We start from the raw sequence: 23852 nt of genomic DNA, 5'->3' as shown, positions 1-23852 counted from the left end.
ACAAGTTACCACATCACACCAACCTAATCTTAACAATGACTAAAGGGGAATTTTTGGTTCGAAATAAATTTCCATATGACAAGACTGAAACAAAGTTCTGTAACATTATGAGATCATTTGAGTCACACAGCTATGACTCTTTATACTAAATTTCAACAACACCTTGTCATCTGCTTTAAATGCTGTTGCTCCATTAAAGGTTAAAATTAGGTCAACTGACAGAATCAACCCATGGTTAAACAATAGCAGTGTTAAAGGATAACTTTCGTTTTTTACAACCTGGACTTTAATTGGAGCATTAAATACGACCATTTACTCACCCAGACAACTTTGGTGGCATTTGGAGTCGTTTTGAAGAAATTAGCCCCAGAGGAGCGGCGCGTATATCCGTATAATGCGAGTAATCGGGGCACCCGTGCGTAGCCTCTATAAACGCATAATCTGCGGCGAAACTCGTTCATATTCCAATATTTTGTTATGATATGCTGGTGCTATTCCCCTCTGAGCCCGTGGTGGCATGTTATCAACATCCAGCGTCTCTAGACAACTACCTCTGACGCGGATGGTGTCATTTTCGAGCAACCAGCCACAACACGGCTAACTCTGCGGCGGTCGGCTAGTTTAGCTGTAGTTCGCGACTGTTATTTTTCACAAAATGGATGAAAATATATCCGACTCTGAGGTGGTGGACGATGACTTTGTTTACGATGGAAGTCCTTACCGTTTTGAGCCAGAGTACACGGACGAGGAGCTCGTTGACAGGAGGACGCGGAGGCAGAGAGAGGAACAGCTGGCCAAACAACAACAAACGGCTGCGCGTCCACGAGTAGACGGTAACTGGTGGTGTTCTTGTGGACAATGTTCATCGATGACAACAGAGGAGGAATGCCTCTGTTGCTCAGAGTGGGACTTGCGGCCAGGAGATACGCGTCTGGATGTGTCAATAAACGTCTGTATCACAACACTGGAGGATTTTCGCGCAATCGTTCTTCAATAAGAAAATAACTCCAATTACAGGAAGCAATGCTGCTGATGTAAAAACACATGTCCTTTGCAAACTTTATGAAATAGTAACCATGGGAAAATTATCCTGTATTATGTTAACTAAGTTCTGCAAGACTGTCAAAAAGTGTAACTTCTCCACCTTATGTGTTGACCCTACACCTACAGAATTTTTAAAGCAGGTGTTCAACAGTGTTTCTCAACATGCCCTAAAGATTATAAATACATCTCTGCAAACAGTCATCTTCCCAGATGCCTTCAAAACAGCTGTTATAAAGCCCTTACTAAGGAAACCCAACATAGATAATTAGATAATGCACTCACCAACTATAGGCTGATATCCAGTCTTCCATTCATCATCAAGTGCTTGCTCTTGAGGGAATTGTTGGGTCTCTGTAGATAAAGAGTTTGGTCTGTACCTGCTTTATATGGAAAGTGTCCTGAGACAACTTCGATTATGATTTGGCACTATGTAAATAAAACTGAATTGAATCAGTAAGATACTGGAAAATATAGTTTCAGTGCAAATTAACGGCATTCAAATCTTTTCGGGAGCCTCCCTGCACCAGGAACAGAACAAGAGCTGCTGTTCCTCATCGAAAGGTAGCCAAAGGAAATCCTTTTTCCACTTAAATATTCGATTGTTCAGTGTCTGTCCTTTACACTAAGTTTAGCTTACTTATGTAAGGTAAAGAAGAGGAAAAATACTTTAATATGAAATTACTTAAATAAACATGTAGCCCCAAGTCATTTATTTTCACTTGATTTGTTCAGCAGTATGTGCAGCTGTTACACCTCAACTCTGCACAACCCTGCTGACACACTGTATATATCTTTACACAATCACAATAAATGTAGGCCTAATTACAAAGACAATATTGTAATGTGTTTTTTTAATTTAAATATTTTTTATTTCGAAACAGAATTACATCATGGCAGCCAATTTACATCAGTTTACATCAAAATCGATTGAAAATTCAGCAATGATGTGTTGATTTTAATTGAAGACAGACCTCTACAGACTACGTAGTAGGAGGCATGGCTTTCCTTTCCTGTTTTCCATGCTTTTCCTGTAAAAACATGGCCCTAGCAGTTGTGGGGATTGTTATGGACTCTATGGAGATGAATGGATATATCATGGACATGAGTTGTAAACACGTGATAGAACTACCAAATATATTTATTTGCAGTCATGTGCTGAGACTTTTTGACAGGGGTGGCCCAAGTGGGGGATAAATAGTCCTAGCAATCAAAACACAACAGAGTGACTCCATGAAATTATTATATAACGCATCTATACTTTATTATTTAAGTCCTCAAAAAGAAATTGCACCTCCAAAAGTAGGCTACATACAAAAGAAAACAATGCCCATTCAAAAATACCTCTGGGCAGCCGCTCAAATTTTGCTTTCAATTGAAGGGGAGTTTTACATTACATTTACCTTGCTACTGCTGTCAAGTGTTTGTTCATGGGGAAATGTTAACACAGTCAGAAAGTCCTACAAACTGTTCAAGAAGATTGATTAAAATGTCATGGTCAATGGTATCAAATGCTGCACAACATTCCTCAACATTTTGCATGTGTTTGAATGCAGAAGGACTAAATCTGTAATCCAGGGGTCATTGATGCTATATCCATGATATCAAAGTATTTCAGTCAGCACATTGGTTCTGATTTTTTTTTAAGCTGTATCGTGTCATACCTCCATCTTCCAGTCGATGGGGAATTTTTCTTGGTCACAGTTGGCACAGTTGGGCTCTCCAAGGTTTCATAAATGTACTGATGCAGTAGTATAGTATTGTGTTTGTGTGTGTATACATTATATATATATATATATATATATATTTATATATATGTGTGTGTGTGTATGTGTGTGTATGTGTATATATATAGAGAGAGAGAGAGAATGAGAGAGCTAGATATATAAAGATATAGATAATAGATAAAGATGATGCATGTACACAGTGTGTTTGGGTGCATATGATATATAAATATATATCACTATCATACATACATTTAACTATTTATATAGTACTTTTCTTAGGTGTGATTGTTAAATTGAAAAAATGTATGACATCCGTATATTCTTGTCACATTGTGTCATGTTGTGAATTTAACTGAAAGTAATTATATGCTCTCATGAACAATGTTCTGGTCTTCTGACAGAGATTTACATAAAACTATAATAAAACAATGGACACGTGATGGAGTTGTGCTACATGTCATATTGAAATGGCTTAAAACGTGATGGCTCATTGAATGTCTCATTTTATTAAATGCCTGTTGCCTCGAGTCGCCCCCTCTCCTGTCTCTCTCTTGTGTCCTCGCTCGCAGTGGGAGGAACTGAGACGCGAGGGGAGGAGGCGAAGACGTACAAAACGGGAAACGACGAAGGGATTGAGAGGCTTCACGATCCGCCATCACTGTTAAAAAAGTCAGTGGTAGAGAGCGGAGATGACGTGAGTCTGTTAATGATTTATCCCCGAGTGTGGACTTTCAGGCAGGCTTCTCTGTGGCAGACCTTCTCCTTACTATTTTGCTCCAGCTGTGTAAACCCACCGTCTGTGTTGTGTGTTACCGCACTGGGCGAACCTGCTGGGTGGGAGAGAGCAGCTTCTGTAGACGCGGAGGAGAAGATCGGCAATTTAGGAAGCTTGGGTTTAGGACGAAAGAGAAGACATGAGAACAGGTGTAGGGCTGCAGAGCAAATCAGTAGGTTATGCACGTTAACGTTAACTCGTCAGTGTTGATAGTCAGTCAAAGCTGGTGTTAGATGAGATAGATCAGATCGGAAAAACGAAACGAAGAGGAACCATGTTTGAAAACTTCAGAGAAAGACTTCACATGGTCCAGCAGGATTTCACAACGGGGTAGGTCTACTCTCTGACATACTGATAATCTCTGCTTTAGCTAACTATGGCAAACCTCCCCCGGAGGTATAAAGCTGATTAGCTATGTCAATCTTATATTGTAGTTTAGATGTATGCGTTAGACCTTGTGATGTAGAGCATAGCACGTAGAGAAAATTCCCCTGCAGAGCTCTGATTAGCATCTGCAGCAGCTACAGCTAACGACAGCCCTCATTCTGCCTTCGTGTTTGCGGATAGCTGTCAAGTTAACGTTCATTTGTGGCGCACACGTCGTCATATTACCCTCCCCGCAATTGAGGAGTTCTTCGCTATATGTAATTTTCAACTTAGCTACGTTGAGATTCAGTTTGTTATCGTCCTGATCTACTGGTCCTAGCTGTTAATGGCTTTCAGCTGACGATCATGTGATTTCTCATTTTTCCAGCGAACTTTTAACCACTCAGGGGCTAGTAAATACATGAAAAACGTTAAGGCCACATCATTTCTACAATAAAAGTATCAATAATGTCAAAGAAAAAAGAAAAATGATCGACTTCATATCATGTTATGTCAGCAATTTGAATTTTAAAAGCCTCTGTTTACAATGTACCCTGTTAATAGCTGCTGTATCATGTATGTATTTAAACAAATTCATCTGAAAAGTCTGTGTTGGTCCAAAGATGCATTCAAGTCGTGTCTCTGTAGTTAGGCACTCTGTGGTCCAAAGGTACATATCATACAATAGTTCATGTTCATACAATAGCATACTACAACTGTTTCCTCTTTTTCAATCACACACTGGACTCCACATAGCTGAGGTTTAGAAATGGTGTTTTGGAGTGAGAGCTCCACATGATGAATAACAACAATTATCATGTTAGTCGTTACAGATAATGCACGAAATAGTAGATAGATAATAGATATAGCGGTGAGAGAGGACGAACTGTCCCCAGACAGAAAGTGTTTTGCACACACTTAAAACCTTGCCTCACCAGCCGTCTTGGTCGAGTGAGGCGTCTAGCAGCATGTTTTCACTGCAGTTCAACTGCAACAGCTGTGACCACCACCTACCAGTTGAACCTACCAGTAGGTAAACAGATCATTGGTGTGGTCACCCGGTGGAACAGCTCTTTTAATTATTTCATGAAAGGACTGCCACTGACTGCTGCACTGTTTTTGTTGTGAAATTGTAGATGGTTCTATCATTCATTGCCAAAGACAGTTCATGCCAATTTTTTGCTCATGCTTAGGTCATGGCTGGCTACTTTTATTTTATGAAAGAAGGTAAGCAGAAGCACTATCAGTTAACAACAAATTTTATATGAATAAAAAATGCTGTATACACTAATTTATTAATAAAGAGCATTTTTCAAGTTTTTTATATTGCATTAAATATTGTATTGTAGACTTTTTATCTAGGTATTATTGGACTTTGAGTTTTTGGCATGGTTACATCTATATTAAGCTGTCAAGTTTTGTTGTTAATGGGATTAAATTGTGTCAGTCTACCAAGTAACTTCCAGTAGACTTCTGTGCTTCTGCTTTTTTGTTTGGCAGTGCGTAGGATTGGAAGATTTTACTGCGACTTATGTATTTATTTTTTGCCTGGACACTGAGGCTGAGAAGGTTTGTTGTTGTCTCCAGGATAATAGGCAGTCTCAACCGGGTTTGCTGGCGTAGACTGAAATTGACCAGGACTGGACAATGACGGAAGAAAGCTGAGCTTCTTTAGAAGATATTTGTATAATATGTACATATACATAGTCCACTTTTTTATTTTGTTTTTCGTTTTTTCGAAGTTCTCTATTCCCTCGTCTATTACATGCTGCTGTAATGCCTAATGCCTAAACAAAAGCTACTACAGCACAGGCTGTACTGCAGCCGGGTGTGAAAGCTGAGACTTCAGTATGGCTCTGCCAAGGACTCCATGAGCTGGAAAGCTTAATATTTTTTGAATGACTGTGCCTATGGAGATAGTCATCAGCTTTTCTTTATTTATCTTTCTCTCTTTCTCCCCTCCCTCCAGCTTCAAGACCTTTGGAGACAAGTCAAGAGACACCAAAATCAAGAGGCGACCAAGGTGCAGAAAACATATGGTTTTGTGTGCGTGCACGTGTGAGCGTCTAATCTTCATTCCACTCCAGTTTTTGTTTTGATGACTGCAGCAGCTGCATTCCTGTCTGGTAACAAGCCTCCTTTAGCCTGACAGCTTCATTCACTGCTGGTTTCCCATATTGGTGAAACTAGTCTATTTAGTCACTAACAGACTACCAATTATCATGCAGCTGCCCCTCCCCGGGAACATTGTGTGATTCTCCTGTTTGTTTTCAGGTTTGAAAGCCTTCCTTATTTCAGTGCTGGACTGGAAATCCTCAGCAGGTGTCTACACACACACACACACACACACACACACACACACACACACACACACACACACACACAGAGTCAGTTAACAGCATGTAACAAACAGCTTTGATAAAAGGTGTGTTTATGTATATGAAATTTGGTTTTGTAGGTATGAGGAGAGTTGGTTTCCGCTCCACAAAAGAACAAAAGAATGTGCTCAGGCTGCAGAGGTAAGCTCAGTATTTCTCTGCACTGCTGTTAGACACGCAACATCACTTCAAACCATTAATGATTTGCAATATACAAGGAGTGCATCCTGGGGTCGGTGGTGAACCTGTGTAAATGGATGCTTGAATATGTAGATGTTTTCAGCAAACAAAATGTGAAAAAACACAAAGAATGTTCACAGAACACTGTCAGACACCAGTGTTGGCTTTCCGTTGGCTACAGTGGAGTAATGGAGAAACTTGGTTTTATATTCAAATGTTAATATTTGAAACAGACACATTTTTTTAGCGAATAAGTTAGAGCTGAAAGGATTAATTGTCCAATCTACATAAATTGTATTGCCAGCCATTTAAAAAAAATTGTTTAAGCAAAATTGCTATTCTATCTTGAGGATCTCCTGTTTTTCTATGTTTTTGTGTCATTGTAAACGGAATATGTCTGGGCTTTGGACTCTCACAAAGATAACACAAGTCATGAAGACCTCACCATGGATCTTGAGAAAATTGGGAATGTTCAATATTCATTTTAAAAAACTTGTCACTCATATTGTCAATGGAGTTTGAGAGAGTGAGTTTGTTACTCGTGATTGTGTTGTTACAGCTTATAATTCCTGCAGCTGTCCTCTCTGCTCCGTTTTAACTGCCCTTCTGTGTGTTTGTCAGGCTGTAGATGGGGACATAGTCATGCTCTCAGCACACTGGGAGAGAAGAAGAACAGCTCTGACACAACTACAAGAACAACTGCAAAGCTTGTCAGCCTTTATCAGTGAACTTGATGCCATCACTTCTAACATAGGTATGAAGTCTGTTGCATTACTGCCCAATAGAGCCAGCCAGCACCACCGCCAACAATAACACATGGTACCAGTATCAGTATCTCAATTGCCTCGGCTCATTTCTTGAGATAGTGTTTCTCAAACACCATATCTCACCCGCAAAAGGGTATAACTCACCCACCTTCCACCTGCAGGCAGAAAAGAATTCCTTAGCTGGATTCATGAAAGGAGAATATGGTGGAAGGAATACCATCAGCTTCCTTTAGTGGACAGAAAACCACATAGAGGGCAATGTTCAACTCTACACCATTTCATTTTGGCATGAATTGTCCTTGGCAATGAATGATTGAACCATCAGTACTGGTGGGTTTAACAGTCTCTGTTTGGTGGTCAGCACAGCAGTAAAAAACGCTGCTACACGCCTCACTCGACCAAGCAGATGGCTGGCGTGGCCAACGTTTAAACCTGCTTGTGAGGCAAAGGTTTAAAGTCTATGCAAGCCTTTTTCCCTACTGTATGCTGTTTTTGTGGTTTGAGTTTTTGTGGGTGGCGATGTGACAAATGGTTTCTTATGTTTGCGGTTCCTGTAGTGTAGTTGACCATTGTCTGGCAATATTTGCAAGTTTCCTTTTCGCCATTGTAAGTTCTTGAAATGGGAAACTGAAATGCTGCCACACATCAGCTCTAAAAGTCAATGTAGCATCCTCAGTTTATTTTTCGTTATCGCCACGTTCATCCATCATTTTCTCATTTATTTTTAGCAGTGCTTGAATTTGCATGCAAAGGATGACGGGAATCTGGGAAGAGCTTTGTTCTAGCTCTGTTGTTGCCTCAGCCCTTTAATAGTGTGAATGCTGATTCAGTATTGATGCAGTTGTTCTTCTAGACTTTATCGGTGTGAATGCTAGACACATTCACACAATTTGTTCTTCTACAGACGGAATTCTTTATTAGTGTGAATGCTGATTCAGGACACTATTGTTATCCTACATTTTAAATGTATTATTATTATTATTGTTATTATTACGTCATTTTAAACAGTGAAATCCTTCCACATAATTCAATGTGGAAACAGGATTCAGACATCAAAATTTTCTGCATTCTTGAAATTTGGTTGAAATTTGTGTGTAGTCTCAGCTATCTTTGTGGGGATTGTTACTGACATGCAACACATGAACATGCACGAACACATACACACTGACACGTACTCATACATGAGGACATTTGTGCTTCTATTTAGCTTTGTGTGTTTGTATGTTTGTCTTCGTCTGCCACAATTGATGTGGATTGATACTGAGCTCTTTTTGGCAGCTGTTACCACCTAGGGTTTTTGAATGCTCTCTCTACTTCTTGCTCAGTGACTAAGCATGTGATACAGTTACACACTGTGAATGTGCGATATGTATATTTCTATTCAACTTTTTTCTACCTTTTACGCTATGCACTTAAGATCACAGCTTCTTTAGGTAATGTAGTTCAGCTTCCAATTCTAGCAAATGATTTCAAATATTTGAGTTCATTTGTTTGATGTTAATACAAAGCATTTCTTCTTTCAGCCTTTTCTGACAATTCATTTCAACTTCCAGCTTTGTTTAGCTTCCAGCCTTTCTAACAATGTATTTTAATTCTTAGCTTGCTGCTAAATACTTCTGTGTTCTTACAGCTACAGAAACAATTCAAATATCAAAATGTTCATGTCTTCAAGGACAATAGTTGTTCCATTCGAGAACAGGAAACTAGGGATGGCCCTTGTTTTTCAAAGTAAAAGACACAGAAAGACAGTGTATATTTACAGGGAGCTCAGAATTAGGCTATTTTTTCTAAATAAAAGCCCCATAGATTAACTGTGTTTTCCCACTTACAGTGATTGATTTTAAAAAATAATTTAAAGTAAGTCGTTCACATAAAGTGAAAAGTAAACAGAAACAGTTGTGCGGAGAACCAAAAAAGAAAGCTAGAGACAGAGATGGCTCCTTTCTCACCTCTGCACAGCTGCCTAATGTGTGAAGTGGATATGAATGTTAGTTACAGAAATTAAAAAATGCTGATATAGTGGTATTCGACATATATATTTACTACTGTGCAATAGTGCAAATTTATATTATTTTATATTATCCATACCCAGCAATGTGTATATGCAGTTTTTTTTTCCTACTGTAACACATATATATTTATAACTGTTCAATAGAGTAAACACTGGACTACACTTATCCATGCCCACCATGTGCAGTTTCGGTCCATGTGCAACTTATGTTAAAACTGAAATTCTCGTCAAATTTTTGGCAGTATATGTTTTTTAGGGCAATATTTTTTTTAAGGTTCTTTTGTGGCAATATATATTTTTTCTTTCATATTTCTTATAGTTCTTTTATGAAATGTACATTTATATAGTCAACTTTTATTTTGTATTTTTCTATTCTGTTGTCATTCCTTCTTCTATTGCCTGCTGCCTGTAACACTGACATTTCCCTGGCTGGGGATGAATAAAGTCTTGGCTTATTGTGTAAAACTTACTGTAGTATGAGTTATCACAGTTTCGTGTGTGTCTTTTTTGTCTCCAGCACATTTGGAAGGTGACTTTGAAGAGATGGAGAGCAGACTGGTATTCCTGGAGACTCTGTGTTGTCAGTGTGAACAACAGACAACTAAACAACATCATTTCAATGAACTAGACGTCTACAAGAAAAAGAAGAGGTATGGAGATGCAAGTCACTTATTATTAGTAGATTGTTTTCAATTATTTTTTAAGTGCGAGATATTACAATAGATGCATGAGTGGAGCTCATCATTGACCTCAATAGCAACAGCTGTGGCTGCAAGCATATTTTCAGGTTGTCCATCCATCCATGTGTGTGTGCATAATGATCTGCAGAGCTTATTATTCAGTGCCATAACTCTGGAACAGAAGGGGAGATTGTGACCATTTTCACATTTGGTTAAATTGGTAACACTACTCTTGGGTGCCCTCCTTAAAGCTCTTGTGATTGTATAGATCTGTGGTGCTGACAGACCAGCATCCATGTTTTAGAATTTGTAGCCACTTTGCAGTAACATCCCCCCCATTACTGCTTGATTTCAGTGAATATCAAAAAATGTCAAGTGACACTGTGTCAATACCAAGCTTTACCTTTTTTTCCTGTTACAATGTATCCACAAGTCCTTTATTGTGTTACATCAGCGGGCTAGAGTGAATCATCATCAACAAAGTAATGGGCTATGGTTTATAAGACAAAGAAAATAAATCAGTCAAAAAGTGTTAATGTGACCACGTTAAAGATTATCGTGCAGAATTGTGCCCCATTCAGGTCTTTCAGGAAATGGCCACATTTGTAGAAGACACAATGGTTATGAGCCTCATCAGAGACAATGATGAGTCTGCATACAGGAGGAAGGTTTAACAGCAAAGCCTCTGGTGTTGTCACAACAGCCTGCAGCTGAGGTTTGGATATGCTGGATCACAACGAGTTTGTAAGATTTATTGTGGTGCTGTACTGCATTATACACAGATGTTTCTATTGTGTAGGCGAGCCTCATTGATTTAAATGAGGTGACCGAAATAATAAAAACACCTGTTAGTATAACGCAGAATGCAGAAACACCACAAACTGCTGACCCACATAAGAAAAAAGGGGAAAAAATATAAAACTGACAGACAAACAAAAGCAACTAGCGCCCAATGAGGGAAGAGTGGTGAGTCTGAACTTGTAGGAACTTGCCTCCTAGGGGTCAGTTAGCAGTCCAAGGAAGCAACATCCCCACTGTCTAAGGTCTTTTGCCAAGAGGTGGGCTGGATCATGCTCGTCTTCCTCTACTGCCACCCCTTCCAACATTATTTTCTTTCTCTTTCTTAAATCTACTGTTACACGCTCACAACCACACATGCAAAAAAAATTGCTTTTGAAAATAATGTCCTTATTTTGAATCTGATGCCAGCAACACCTTTCAAAAAAGTTGGGACACAATTTTCTCATTCTTGATGTATGATTTCAGCTGCACAGCATTTCATGTGCCAAAAATGCTCAATGGGTAACAAGTCGGGACTGCAGGCAAGCAAGTTTAGCACCCTGACTCTTTTACTATGGAGCCAGACAACAGGACAATTTTCCACTTCGCCTCAGTCAATCTTAAATGAACTCTGCACCAGAGAGTTCAGAATTTCCTCTTTGCATGGTAGAGTTTCAACTTGTATTTGTGGATGTAGGGATGAACCGTGTTCACAGACAATGGTTCCTGCAAGTGTTTCTGAGCCCGTGCACTACAGAGGTGTATCTGTTTTAAATGCAGTGCCGTCTGAGGGCCTGAAGATCATGTCCATCAAATATTGGTTTTCGGCCTTTTCCTTTGATTTCTTCAGATTCAGATCTTTTGATGACATTATGTACTGTAGACGATGAAATCCCCAAATTCTTTGCAGTTTTACATTGAGAAACATAGTTCTTAAACTGTTGCACTATTTGCCAGTGCAGAGTGGTGAACCCTTCCCCATCTTTACTTCAGAAAGACTCAGGCTCTCTGGGATGCTCTTTTTATACTCAGTCATGTTTATAATCGGTTAACCTAATTAATTGTGAGATATTCCACCAGGTGTTTTCTTTTTGGATTTCATTACTTTTCCAGTCTTTTTTTTGCCACTGTCCCATTTAAACGTGTTGCTGCCATTAAACTCTAAATGTGTATATCATTTTCCAAAAAAACAAAGTTCTCAGTTTCCAGATTTGATATGTTGTCCTTGTACTATTTTCAATTAAATATGGGGTTTCAATGTTTGGCAAATCATCACATTGTGTTTCTATTTACTTTTTACACTGTGTCCCAACTTTTTTTGGAAATAGGGTTGTAAAAACATGCCAAATCCAATTTACAGCCTCTTTTCTTCTGTTTTTAACCTCATGATATCACTAATACTATCTTATTTTGTATTAATGACATGCATTTGTCTTGGTTTATTCTGTCTTGATGTTTTTTTGTTTGATATCACCATTAGCTTAGTGTTTCTTCATCCCTGCTTAATAAGGGAACATGATACTGTTTGTTTAGTCAGAGAAATAGAATGACATCATGCTCACTTGTCTGATGATGGCTGGGTTTTAATCAGGACTTGTCTGATCTTTGTCTTGTAACAGGAGGGAGGTGGAGGCACTGGAAGGTGAGTTGCTCTGCAGTCATTAGGCATTACTGATGTGCAATACACATTAGTGATTACTGAACATTACCTATTATACCTTGCTACAGTGCTGTGAAAATCTGTTTGCCTCCTTTGTAATTTCTCTGTTTTTGCATATTTGTCACATTGGCACATTACCATAAACATATGGCATTTGTTTTTTAAATGCTTTTATTTAGCATTAGCTCCCGCAGGAAGTTACATTAGGAAGACACCCACATACATGTGAAAAACCTTTTCCCTGTAGTTATCAATAAAGTTAAGTTGACTTGTTGTTGTAGTGTGTTTGTTATTCCATTCTCATGTCTTATGCCTTTAACAAGTTGGTGATAAGTGACTGGAATAATGATTTAAATCTTATTGGTCTGAATAATAGTAAAGCTGTTTGTCATTTGAAATGTGAGCAGCAGACACACTGACGGATACTGCTGTTAATGGTATAATGTGAAATATTGAGACTAGAGGGTATTCTAAACATGATGTGTCGTCTGTTTGTAGTGGAACTGAATTCTAAGCATGCTCAGAATGTGGCAGAGCTGGAGCAGGCCATGCAGCAGAAACTGAAAGAACGACAGAAAGTCTATGAAGAAGCTTTTAACCAAGACATGAAGCAATACCTGTCCACGGGATACCTGCAACACAGAAGTAAGTCACTTTTATTAGTCAATAAAATTATCAGTAGAAATACAGATTTTTAAGTTAAAAGTTGTTTAATATTTAAATGTACATCTATTATGTCAAAAAGTAATTCTAAAGTGTGTCAACATGTTAATGTGTCCTTAAACTTTGATCATTCCAATCCATGTAACCCAAGTCCCAGTTCCCATCACAGACAGCCATAGATCAAATGTGAGGCCAACACATCAAGGTCTCTCCAATCAAATGAAGACAGTAACATTACTGATGTAGCCATATCACCCTCTAATCTTACTGAAAATATCTCATATCAGATGACTCAGATCATTCTGAGATAATGGTGTGGCATATGATTCAACTATCTATTAAATGTTACTGTGTTCAATCCCACACTTTTCTTTCTCTGCCATCATGCTACATGAATGAGCATGACTAGTTAAATGGTTAATACAGTCACAAAGCAACATCTGCTGATCACCAATCACTGGGTCTATTTGAAGCCTTCTGTTTATCGTGTTGCATTATTTGTTAATTAAACTATGATTAAAATTGTATATTGAATATAAGATTAAGAGATGACATGAATGAGTATCATGAATGGAAAACTATTTATTGGTAGGTAACATATGTAACATTATACACAACTTAAACCATAGCAGCCTACTCTTCATTATTTGGAGCAGCCACCAGGGTATAACAATTATATTTACTGAGGCAACAACAGTCGATTCCAATAGACAGAACAAAACACAGGCCCTTTTTCAGTTTATTCCAGCTTTAGAGATGACAAAAACTGCAGCAAAAAGGCCACAGTCAATGTATTGTTTGAAGTCAGTCAACCCTAGATTTTTATCAGAATTTAACAGATCACGGGTAATTAAGTGCACAGCACAGAGAGAGGGGATAGAGATCAGTATGATTCCTATCTCTGCTGCTTCTTAAGCACCAACGGTATAGTTTTCATATGAATATAAGCATCTCTGCATGTTTGGCGACCATCTTGTTCCTCTTCTCATCTATAATATTTCCTGCTGTCGCTTGCTATCCACACTGTCCACATAGAGGTAGGCTCTTGCTGCCTGTGGAGAGCGACTTTATTAATCCCCACCCAGGGAAATTCGGGTGTTCCAGGCAGCAGGCAAAAGCAGTAAGAAAATAGCAACGGAATAGAGAAACACAAAATAAAAGCTGACTATATGTGTGTGTGTGTGTGTGTGTGTGTGTGTGTGTGTACATTTTATAAAAATAAATATAAAAAATATGTAAAAAATGTATATTGCCACAAACACAAAAATACTGCCAAAAATTGTATGTAACATAGTTTCACAGTTTTAACAGAAATTGCACATGAATTGAAATTGCACATGGTGGGTATGGATAATATGAATACAGCATTTGCACTATTGCACAGTAATAAATATATATGTAGAATACCACTATATATGAAAAGGTGGAGTACTTAAAGGATAACTTTAGTTTTTTACAACCTGGACCTTATTTCTAGCATTAAATACGCCCCAGAGGAGCGGCGCGTATATCCGTATAATGTGAGTACTCGGGGCATCCATGCGCAGCCTCTATATAACGCATAATCTGCAGCGAAACTCGTTCATATTCCAATATTTTGTTCTGATATGCTGGTGCTATTCCCCTCTCTGGAAAAGGGCAACACAGAGCCCAGAACAAACGAATTCCATGTCCCTCAGAATTTTTAGCTGCACTTTCACATCACTACTAATCAGTGACACAAAGCCTCTAGGCACCAAAGCTGAAGAGTCCAAGTAGCCCACTGTCTGATTTAACCTCTACTTGCACACAGGACAAGGCAGGACCTAATAGTGACTCCAGTGGAGCAGCAAGAGTGGCCAACTTAACATGTGCACCACCATTCAGACTTTTGGGCTTTGCTCTATTTAATGGACATTCTGCTTTCCAGTGCCCCTTACCTCTGCAGTAAGTACACACCTGAGTTTAGTCGACCTGTCCCCGCCGATCCTGGACCCTGGCATCTTGAATTGCTTGTGGTTGTAGAAGATCTTTCACCTCTCATCCAAGAGGCTTCTTCAGTTCTAACTGACTGGTGGGGAGTCCCAGGCATTTATCCTCAAAATCGAAATCATCAAATCAAATCAAAATCGAGCCCAAATTCCCCTAACTGCCCACCCCAAATCTCTTAAACTGAACCCTAGATTTCAGGTGGTTACTTGTGGTGGGTATTTATGCATTAGAGCCCAATGGCGCGATAAGGAAACTAGTGCGCTAGCCACCCCTCTTAGCCATGGATGTGTCCCCAAGACAGCTGCTCTTACCTCTTTCACCACCACACAACAAAAAACCCATTCCAAACAAGATCCAAAGGGTACACTCCCTAGGCCTAAATGGAGATAAGATTACACAAACTACATCCGTGCACCAGACAACCTGTACTTAGCATCCTGATTCTGTGCCCCGCAATCAGCAGCGAAAAACCTGGTGAACCAAGACAGCATTCTCTCCTGAAAACAACTTCTCCATAAAAACAAAAACAAAGCAGTAATAACAGAAAACTCACTTAGTGTCTCCGAGCTTTAGCACTTGCCAGTCAATCCCAAGCAAAATAGCCACACTGTCTGCTCATGTCACCACAGTGCAGGGGAACTCCACTGACCAACCAATTTAGTCATAAATTTTAGCCTCCCCACTTATCAAAAAGGCAACAAAAAGTGGAAACACGCTACTTACCACCAAAGGGGAACTAGACATTGAAATCAAAGAGAAAAAGGAAAAACGGATGAGAACCCATTTTGTTACAGCCCTGGCTCAAGGGTTGCAACAAAGAAGAGACATACATAGGCTCAAAGGATAACAAATGATCATTTTTGAAAGGCAGTCTGGGGGGATCAGAAATGAAGGGAGTTAGTTTGGGGAGTTGTGCTGTATGTATGTGAACTGCCATGCCATGTGTGCAGTTTGTCTGCTTTTGGACTTTGTTGTGTCTCCTGTTGTCGATTCATGATAATCTTGGCTTTCTAAAGGTGCATAATATGAGTATAAATATGAACACAGTGTTTGTGTTAATAGACAGGAAGAACAACAAACTGTAAATTCTACAAGAAGGGTGCCAGACCATTAGGGACACCATCAGGCTCTGTAGGTAGGGAGAAGGATTTTAATTTATATTCTAGATTTTACAGGGAACCAGTGAAGACAGGCTAACATAGGAGAAATATTATCTTCTATATATTATCTTCTTCTCTTTTGTCAGAACATGTGCCACAACTTCATGAATTAGCTGAAGAGTATCTCACAACCTATTTGGGCAGCCAGTAGTTCACCTATTAATTATCAAGTGAACTAGTTTTTCTGCATCGTTTTCAGACAGGATTTTTACAATGCTATGTAGGTGAAAAGAAAAAAGTTTTTATTCATTTATTTATTTGTGGGAGTCAAAGGGCATACCCTTATCAAAGATAACTTGTTCCACTTATTTACTGTAGTGCTGTGGGACAGGGCAATGTCAGCCAGAGTAGCTGTATCATTAGTGAGTTTCTAAGTTGTTTAGGGCCAAGTACAATAACTTCAGTTCCTTAGCCAGCAGTTTAAAATTTGATTCAACGTCACCCACTCCAGAAAAACATTTGACTATGGTCACTGGTGTCACTAACTTCACATTTCTCAAACTCGAGCTGACAGTAATCAAAGTTGGTTTCTCAGCAGGTGTGTTGCTGAGTGGGGATAACCTGTTAGAATTATGAAGTGAAACTGTAGGCTTCGGCTTTGGGCTACGCTTCCTTTGAACAGTCATCCCAGCTTACCTGGTTTCCCGGGTGCTCAGGAACCACCGAGGGACGACGAGCAGAGGCTACACTTGGTCAGTAGACATTGGCTGTAGGGGCCTGGCTAACTACAGCAGCTAACAATTGAGTTGCTTGTGGACACCTGGAGTAAACCAGGGTATGAATGACTGATATGCTAGTTCATCATCAAGAGTATATTGAGTATCCAATGGAACGTCTCCAATCAGCTCCCCAAATCGAACAATGTTTCTTTTGTTGAACACCCTAGCCCAGGGGTCGGCAACCTTTACCATTTAAAGAGCCATTTGGACCCGTTTCCCACAGTACAGAAAACACTGGGAGCCACAAAACCCTTTTTTTTTTTTTGCCTTTATACTATGTACAAACAAACGATAATGTGCTGCATTTATGAAATAACTGAACGACTGCAGAGAAAACAAAATGACATTTCTGCATGCAACAACAACATTTTGAAGTCGGACAAAAAGACGTTGCATTGAAGGTACTTTCAAGTAAAATTCTCAATGTCTATTGGAGTGCTTCTTGCATTTATGAAAAAAACACCAAACTTAAATTCTCCACCGGCAGCAAGGTAAAAATACCGTCCACTCTCTGCGTGCCGTCAGTCTTTTACTGACGCGTGCAGTCAGCTGTCAACCTGAATAATAAAATGACTATTTCACTGAACAACGAAAAAATATGAATATATGTTAAATAATAGGCAATTAAAATATTAATCAAACGTGGTAAATGTGATTTCTGCTCCTGAACCTCAGCGCACAGCGTCTGCACATCAGCGCTGTGCGCCGTCACCTGCATCTTTACGCAGGATCAGCTGTCATCTGTGAGCGCGCACGGTGTTTGTTTCAAAACGAACAAACTAAAATAAAATACATTTAAATAAATGCTCATTAATTAATTAAATGCTCATTAATTATTTTCAGGAGCCGCATCAGAGGGATGAAAGAGCCACATGCGGCTCCGGAGCCGCGGGTTGCTGACCCCTGCCCTAGCCCTTAAAGAACTCAGAAGCATATCATTATTCCGCCTTACACCTTAGTATAGTTTGCTAGTAGCTAGGGGGCGGCTTCTTGGCCCTGAATGTTTTCTCAAAAGACCTGAATCTTTCAGATTTTTAAAATAACATTAATTTTTATGTCATTTTATGTCGCTCTCTGAGTGGACAGGCAAATCAGTGGAGCAAAGTTATATTACTGGGTAAATGTTGGCATCTATAGGTCCTACTGCATTATGAACCATGAAATACAACAAACTGTGGTGAAGCTGAAATCGTACAAGCAAGAATGGGAAGACATCCTACTTTAAAAAATTACAACGATTGGTCTCCTCAGTTCCAAAATGCTAACAGTGTCGTTAAAAAAAAAAAGGTGATGCAACAGAGCGGTAAACATGACCCTGTCCCAACTTTTTTTGAAAGATGTTTCTGGTATCAAATTCAAAATGAGGACACAATTTTCAAAAACAATGACATTTCTCAGTTTCTGTCTAGCAATTTTCAATTAAATGTGGGGTTTCAGTGTTTTGCAAATCACCACGTTCTGTTTCTACTTACATTGACACAGTGTGCCAACTTTTTTTGGAAACAGGGTTATTTTGGTTTCACAGAGTGTGTGTGAATCTGTTTAAGTGAGTATGTTGGCGTCTGCAACCCTTAACCTGCTGCCCCAGCACACAAGGGCAAACAGGAGAGCACTGGCCATCACAGACTCAAAAAACATCCCCCCACCGTCTGTTGCTGATCACTCTGTCTGACAGGCAGTGTTGCAGGTGCACATACTGTGGTCTGCCAGTCAGGTAGTTGATAATCCAGGACACCAGGGAGGCATCCACCTGCATTGCTGTCAGCCTCTCACCCAGTAGAGCCAGTTGGATGGTGTTAAAAGCACTGTTGAAGTAAAAAAAAAAAAAAAAAAAAAAAAACATGAGCCTTACAGTGCTCGCTGCCTGTAAAGGTCGGCATAGGTGCAGTTGAGCAGGTAAATGATGAGGTCCTCAACTTCCAGTCTGGCCTGGTAGGTGAACTGGAGGGGGTCCAATAGTGCTCCAGGACAAGCCTCTCCAGGGTCTTCGTTATGTGGGAGGTCAGTGCCACCTGTCTGTAGCCCTTGGGGCCACTGTGATGCAACATCTTTGGCACAGAAACAAGGCACAATGTCCCTTTGAAGACTCAGGCTCACAGTGAAGATCTGGTGAAGCACTCCACATAGCTGGGGCACACAGGCTTTGACCACCCGAGGGCTAACACTATCAGGGCCTGCAGCCTTTGAAGCTTACATTTGAGGGCAGGAGTCATCCAATTGGTGAGGGCAGTTACACTGGTAACAAAGAGAGGTGAGAATATGACCTCCACTATGCGTGGGGCTGTGAGGAGTGGAGGTCAGGGGCAGTGGAGTAGGTTGTGGTTGGAGGGAGTGTGTGGACTTCTGTGCACAGAAGTCCACACACTAACAGCCATCTTGATGACTTTAGTGGTTTCCAATGTTTCATTGTTTCTCCTATTTCATTCTGTCATTTATTGTGATGTCTGTTTCTGTATGAGTACTGTAACCACATCTTCTCACACAATCACACTAAAATCACACTCAGTGTTAATGATGATTGAGACACAGCATTAGAGTCAATGATACTTTACAGGTACAGGTGTGTTATTAATAAATAATTTACACTACTTGTGCAGTGTGATTGGCTGAAATTACGCTTCTTGCTTAACATTCCTTGCATTAAAAAGTACAGCAATAAAAACCAGTGGAGCATACAAAGGTAATGAGTTGATTAGATTGTCCAGAAAGTGATTCTCCGTTTGTAGCTGTGTTACTGTCGCAGTGGAAATCAGGCTTTTGCCTGTGCTGCTGATTTCACAATGTGAGATTTATTAAACACAACTACGTGCACATTTTTTTATGAATATGACGACAAGAGAGCATTTGTATATGTTTGCTCTTGTAAACATATATGTTTGCACATGGTTTTGTCAACTTTGTCACGACCTGTAGGCTCATTACTACCACCACTTGACTGGTGTTGTACAGTAGGCCGTGATGAATTGTGGGATACACAGCTCTGAGAGCTGCTCCAAAGTGCTATTACAATTAGCATGCATCCAATATTGGTTAAGTGTACTGCTTGTTGTTATTTTTTAGATGTGGAACTGGTCCAGAATGAAGGAAGCATCATCTTCTTGCTATAGCTTATATCAACAAGAATTATTGGCCTAAAGGAAAATTGTAATGTGTGTGTATGTGTGTGTGTGTGTGTGTGTGTGTGTGTGTGTGTGTGTGTGTGTGTGTGTGTGTGTGTGTGTGTGTGTGTGTGTGTGTGTGTGTGTGTGTGTAGAGCCAACAGAAGCTGATGTGTGTGTTCTGGATGAGATGACAGTGACTAACATATCAGACCAGGAGGCTTTTGATGACTTCCTCAACTCCACTAGCGATGACATCAGCACTGGATCATCACTGACCTCAGGTAACGCCAATACAGTTACTGTACAACCTGAAGACTACTCAAGAAATACGCACACACAGTCACAGCTTTACTGGCTTATGAAGTAATAATGGCTGATATGTGCTGTTTTGGCCACTGACTCTAGATCAGGGGTGTCCAAATGTTTTTCACTGAGGGCCACATACTGAAAAATGTAGGAGGGGCTGGGCCACTTTCCAGAGGTGAGATATATAGCCTCACCTTTAGTGTATTAAAATTAGAAAAATCTATTAAAAGTGGGTCAAATATGTTATATTGTTGAATATGATTACAGAAAAACTGCCTTCACCACAGCTTTCCATAAATGGATAATAAATGGATATCCATAAATGGATAAATGGATTTTTATTAATTTATTCAGAAAAAGGGTTGGCAGCTCATTCTCAGAACAGCAGCCTCAGATTTCTTCTTAGTCAGGATGGTGATCCCCCACAGTACAGAGAAAGAACAATAAACAGGGATGGGTAAATTTCAAGCTTGTTATTTAAGTTATTAGGCCTATTAACACACCTATTAACATTCATTAGAAACTATTATCAAAATTAACAGACTGAACTGGACTGGACAGGAGTGCATATAATTCTAGTAAGTTATTCTGGTGAGTATCAGCTGCGCTGGGTATTTAAATCGGTCAGGGCGCTCATCATCCAGCTGCGGTGCTGATCCGATGCCACTCGGGCCAAAAATTCGGACAAATGTCACTTTGATCAAGGAGTGATCGAATCTGCATCAGTTGAGATCAGCTCATTTTGCACAGTGTGTGCGCTGTGCACAGCATTGTGTACTCTGCGTGTTAACAAAAAACACACATATTAGAAAGTGGTGGGCACTCAGTGAGAGCAGTGATGCTGCCTTGAGCCTTCTACCTCGAATTTCTTTGGTTCTGCCATGTTTGGTAACCTGGGGTAAACTTGTTCTGTGATTGTCCTTTTTTGGTGGCGTAGCTGCCTTGTTCAACAGTAGCTCCCCCTGGTGCTAAAACTAAGAAGTGCAATACACTCAGGCAAAAGTTTCAGGTGCGGGCCATGTTCTATTCCATTTATAAAATTTCATGCGGGCCAATTAAAAATGGACTGCAGGCCACAGATGGCCCGCGGGCCATAGTTTGGACACCCCTGCTCTAGATGCTTTGCTTTGCTTTGTACATCAGCCACTTAGTAAATTTGTCATTTTAGATTAGATTAGACTTTATTGATCTCACAATGGAGAAATTCACTAATTCACCTAATATACAAAACTTCTATCTGGATGGGATACAAACTATGGGAAGATCTGCAATAATTACTGGGGAGACAAATCACATACAGTATATGCTTTCTGAACAGGAGTGAAAATCAGTGACTATCCAATATAATATCAAAATCACCACACTTCCCCTGGAGAAACGAATAGGCCTATAGCTGACCTCCCATGTGAAGGCACTATTCAAAACTCTGATGAGACTGGGTGAACTCCTAAATGATATTTGGTCTCAAGATCATCCTAGTCCACTGAGAGTAAGCTTTAGTTTCTCCATGAAATAACAGCTGTCTTCTCAAACAGGTCCAGACCTTGAGTCCTGCTCTTATGAATCTTTGAGAAGCCAAATGAACCAAACCCCTCCCACAAACAACAAAGTGTCCAACCAAGACGCAGAATGGGAGCAAGAAGCAGAAGCGGCCAGTGAGGAAAATGATGACCCTTTGGTGCAGTCAGACGAGGAGGGCATTCAAACGGATATGCCATTGGCTGGCCTGCAGGATGTTGACACAGAGAGGGGCTGTGATGAGCATGAACTGATAGGGGACCTGCCCCCTGGGTAACCTAGCAACCAGGCCATTGAAACTCCTGAAACACTAACTACTCTTGCCCAAACACCCCTCTGGTGCTCCCATGCTTTGAATTGACACAGCCCTCACCTCCAGCCATAATGAAGTCAATGTTAACTAAGACATTGTTGATTCTCGATTTACCTAAAAGAAATCAAATAGCCCATGGTCAATGATAAAAAACCTTCTCAAATCAACGTTTCACCACTTCTGACAGATCTCCAAGCTGGCAGTCAACAATTCTTAAATGGTAGGCTGGCAGTATTCTTTATTTTTGCTATTGGAGGCAAATCCCATGAAAATCAGCAATGAAAGTATTGTCTGTATATCCAAAGCCTGATAAAAGCTTATTCATCTGTGCCGTGGAGCTCCATTGGTGTCATAAACTATTTAAAATTATTGATGACGAGACATTTATACATTAAACACTGTGTTAAAAATGATGCAAGGGATGGAGTCATTTTCATAACATTGCACAGCTGTTTATAATGCTGTGAGAAACAACATTTATAATCCTGGAAAGTTCATGGTGGTAGTTATTTTACTCTTTATTGTGAGTCTTTCCAAGTAGACAGCAGTTACAGATATGGTCTACCACAGATGGGACAAGCAAGTCAGAAAATACTGAAACCCACACCAACCCATTGTTGATTTTGGTCTTTTCGTGGGATTTGTTGACAATAACAGATATATGGAGACTGCATTGTATTGGATTTACACATTACTGTTAGTATAAAGTCTATGACAATTAGTTTTCCAAGTCTGACCCATTCAATAAAAATATCAGTCTGTCTTTATATCATATTTGTGTGTCTTGTTTTGTTTTTTTGTTTTTTTGACTAGGATTTACACAAAGCAAGAGTCACAAATAGTAAAAAATAAACACGTTCTGACAGCTTTGTGTGTGAGCGTGTATCTTGTGAGTGAATGTGTGTGTATGTGTGCCAAAGAAAGCTTGTGGTTCAGACAGCATGACAACTGAAATAGTCAAATTCCATATCCCAGAGATGAAGATTGCAGTGCTGAAATTGTTTAATTTTATTGTATAGCACCAAGTCACAACTGAAGTTGTCTCAGGACACTTTCCATATAGACCAAACTCTTTATCTACAGAGACCCAACAATTCCCTCATGAGCAAGCACTTGGTGACAGTGGTGAGGAAAAACTTCCTTTTAGGAGGCAGAAACCTCGAGCAGAACCAGGCTCTGGGTGGGCGGCCATCTGCTTTGACCGGTTGGGTGAGAGAGATTGAGAGTCAAAGAGGGGTCAGAAAAGCAATCACAGTATTGAGAGCTCTAATTGATTTGTAGCTGTATAAAGTACATAAGGCATTGTACTGTATATACATGTAATATATTTATGTATGTGATGTTTTTTACATATTAATAGCAGATAGTATGTGAACATAACACAGCACTGTTGATCTAATAATAATGAGAGTATAGCTAACAGTAATAGAAGTTGCAGTGGACATGTGCTTGCTTGTTTTGGCACCCCTGAGGCATGGCTGCTGAACTGAAACTACAAAGAAAAGCTGCTCAGTATTGATGTGGACTAGGTCCATATAATATAAAAATGGTTAAGTTCTATGGGGAGGCTGAACTCATGTCTAGAGCCCTGATGTCTGATCTACAGTTTCCTGGTTGCCTCACTTTTGTAATTTGGGGTGCACAAATCTGCCCTGCTTATTTGATATTTTTGAGCCAAATGGGATACACCCAAACAACACCACTTGCAGACTGCCATGCGCCAACATACGTCATGC

At 39.8% G+C, this 23852-nt stretch overlaps 1 protein-coding gene across 1 annotated transcript; it reads left to right on the top strand.

Annotated features, from left to right (window-relative positions):
* Positions 1 to 3402: 3402 nt before the first annotated feature.
* On the top strand, positions 3403 to 22975 carry LOC121610764 (dysbindin-A-like). Its single transcript, XM_041943031.1, has 10 exons — positions 3403 to 3873; positions 5879 to 5932; positions 6184 to 6231; positions 6368 to 6428; positions 7089 to 7221; positions 9763 to 9895; positions 12325 to 12347; positions 12864 to 13010; positions 20132 to 20260; positions 21821 to 22975. The coding sequence occupies exons 1-10, from the start codon at positions 3818 to 3820 to the stop codon at positions 22078 to 22080; spliced, it is 1044 nt and encodes a 347-aa protein (XP_041798965.1). The 5' UTR covers positions 3403 to 3817; the 3' UTR covers positions 22081 to 22975.
* The last annotated feature ends 877 nt before the right edge of the window (positions 22976 to 23852 follow it).

The sequence above is a fragment of the Chelmon rostratus genome, chromosome 8 (genome assembly GCF_017976325.1).
Source record: "Chelmon rostratus isolate fCheRos1 chromosome 8, fCheRos1.pri, whole genome shotgun sequence".
NCBI classification, from domain to species: Eukaryota; Metazoa; Chordata; class Actinopteri; order Chaetodontiformes; family Chaetodontidae; genus Chelmon; species Chelmon rostratus.
Note: the sequence above shows the minus strand (reverse complement) of the source record. Positions and strands in the feature narration are given on the sequence as shown.

Bases quoted from the DNA above. Each gene is read 5' to 3' on its own strand.
- LOC121610764 (XM_041943031.1), top strand. From the start codon at position 3,818: ATGTTTGAAAACTTCAGAGAAAGACTTCACATGGTCCAGCAGGATTTC. The intron at 13,011-20,131 runs GTAAGTCACTTT...GTGTGTGTGTAG, and splicing joins GGGATACCTGCAACACAGAA to AGCCAACAGAAGCTGATGTG. The intron at 20,261-21,820 runs GTAACGCCAATA...CTTCTCAAACAG, and splicing joins TGGATCATCACTGACCTCAG to GTCCAGACCTTGAGTCCTGC.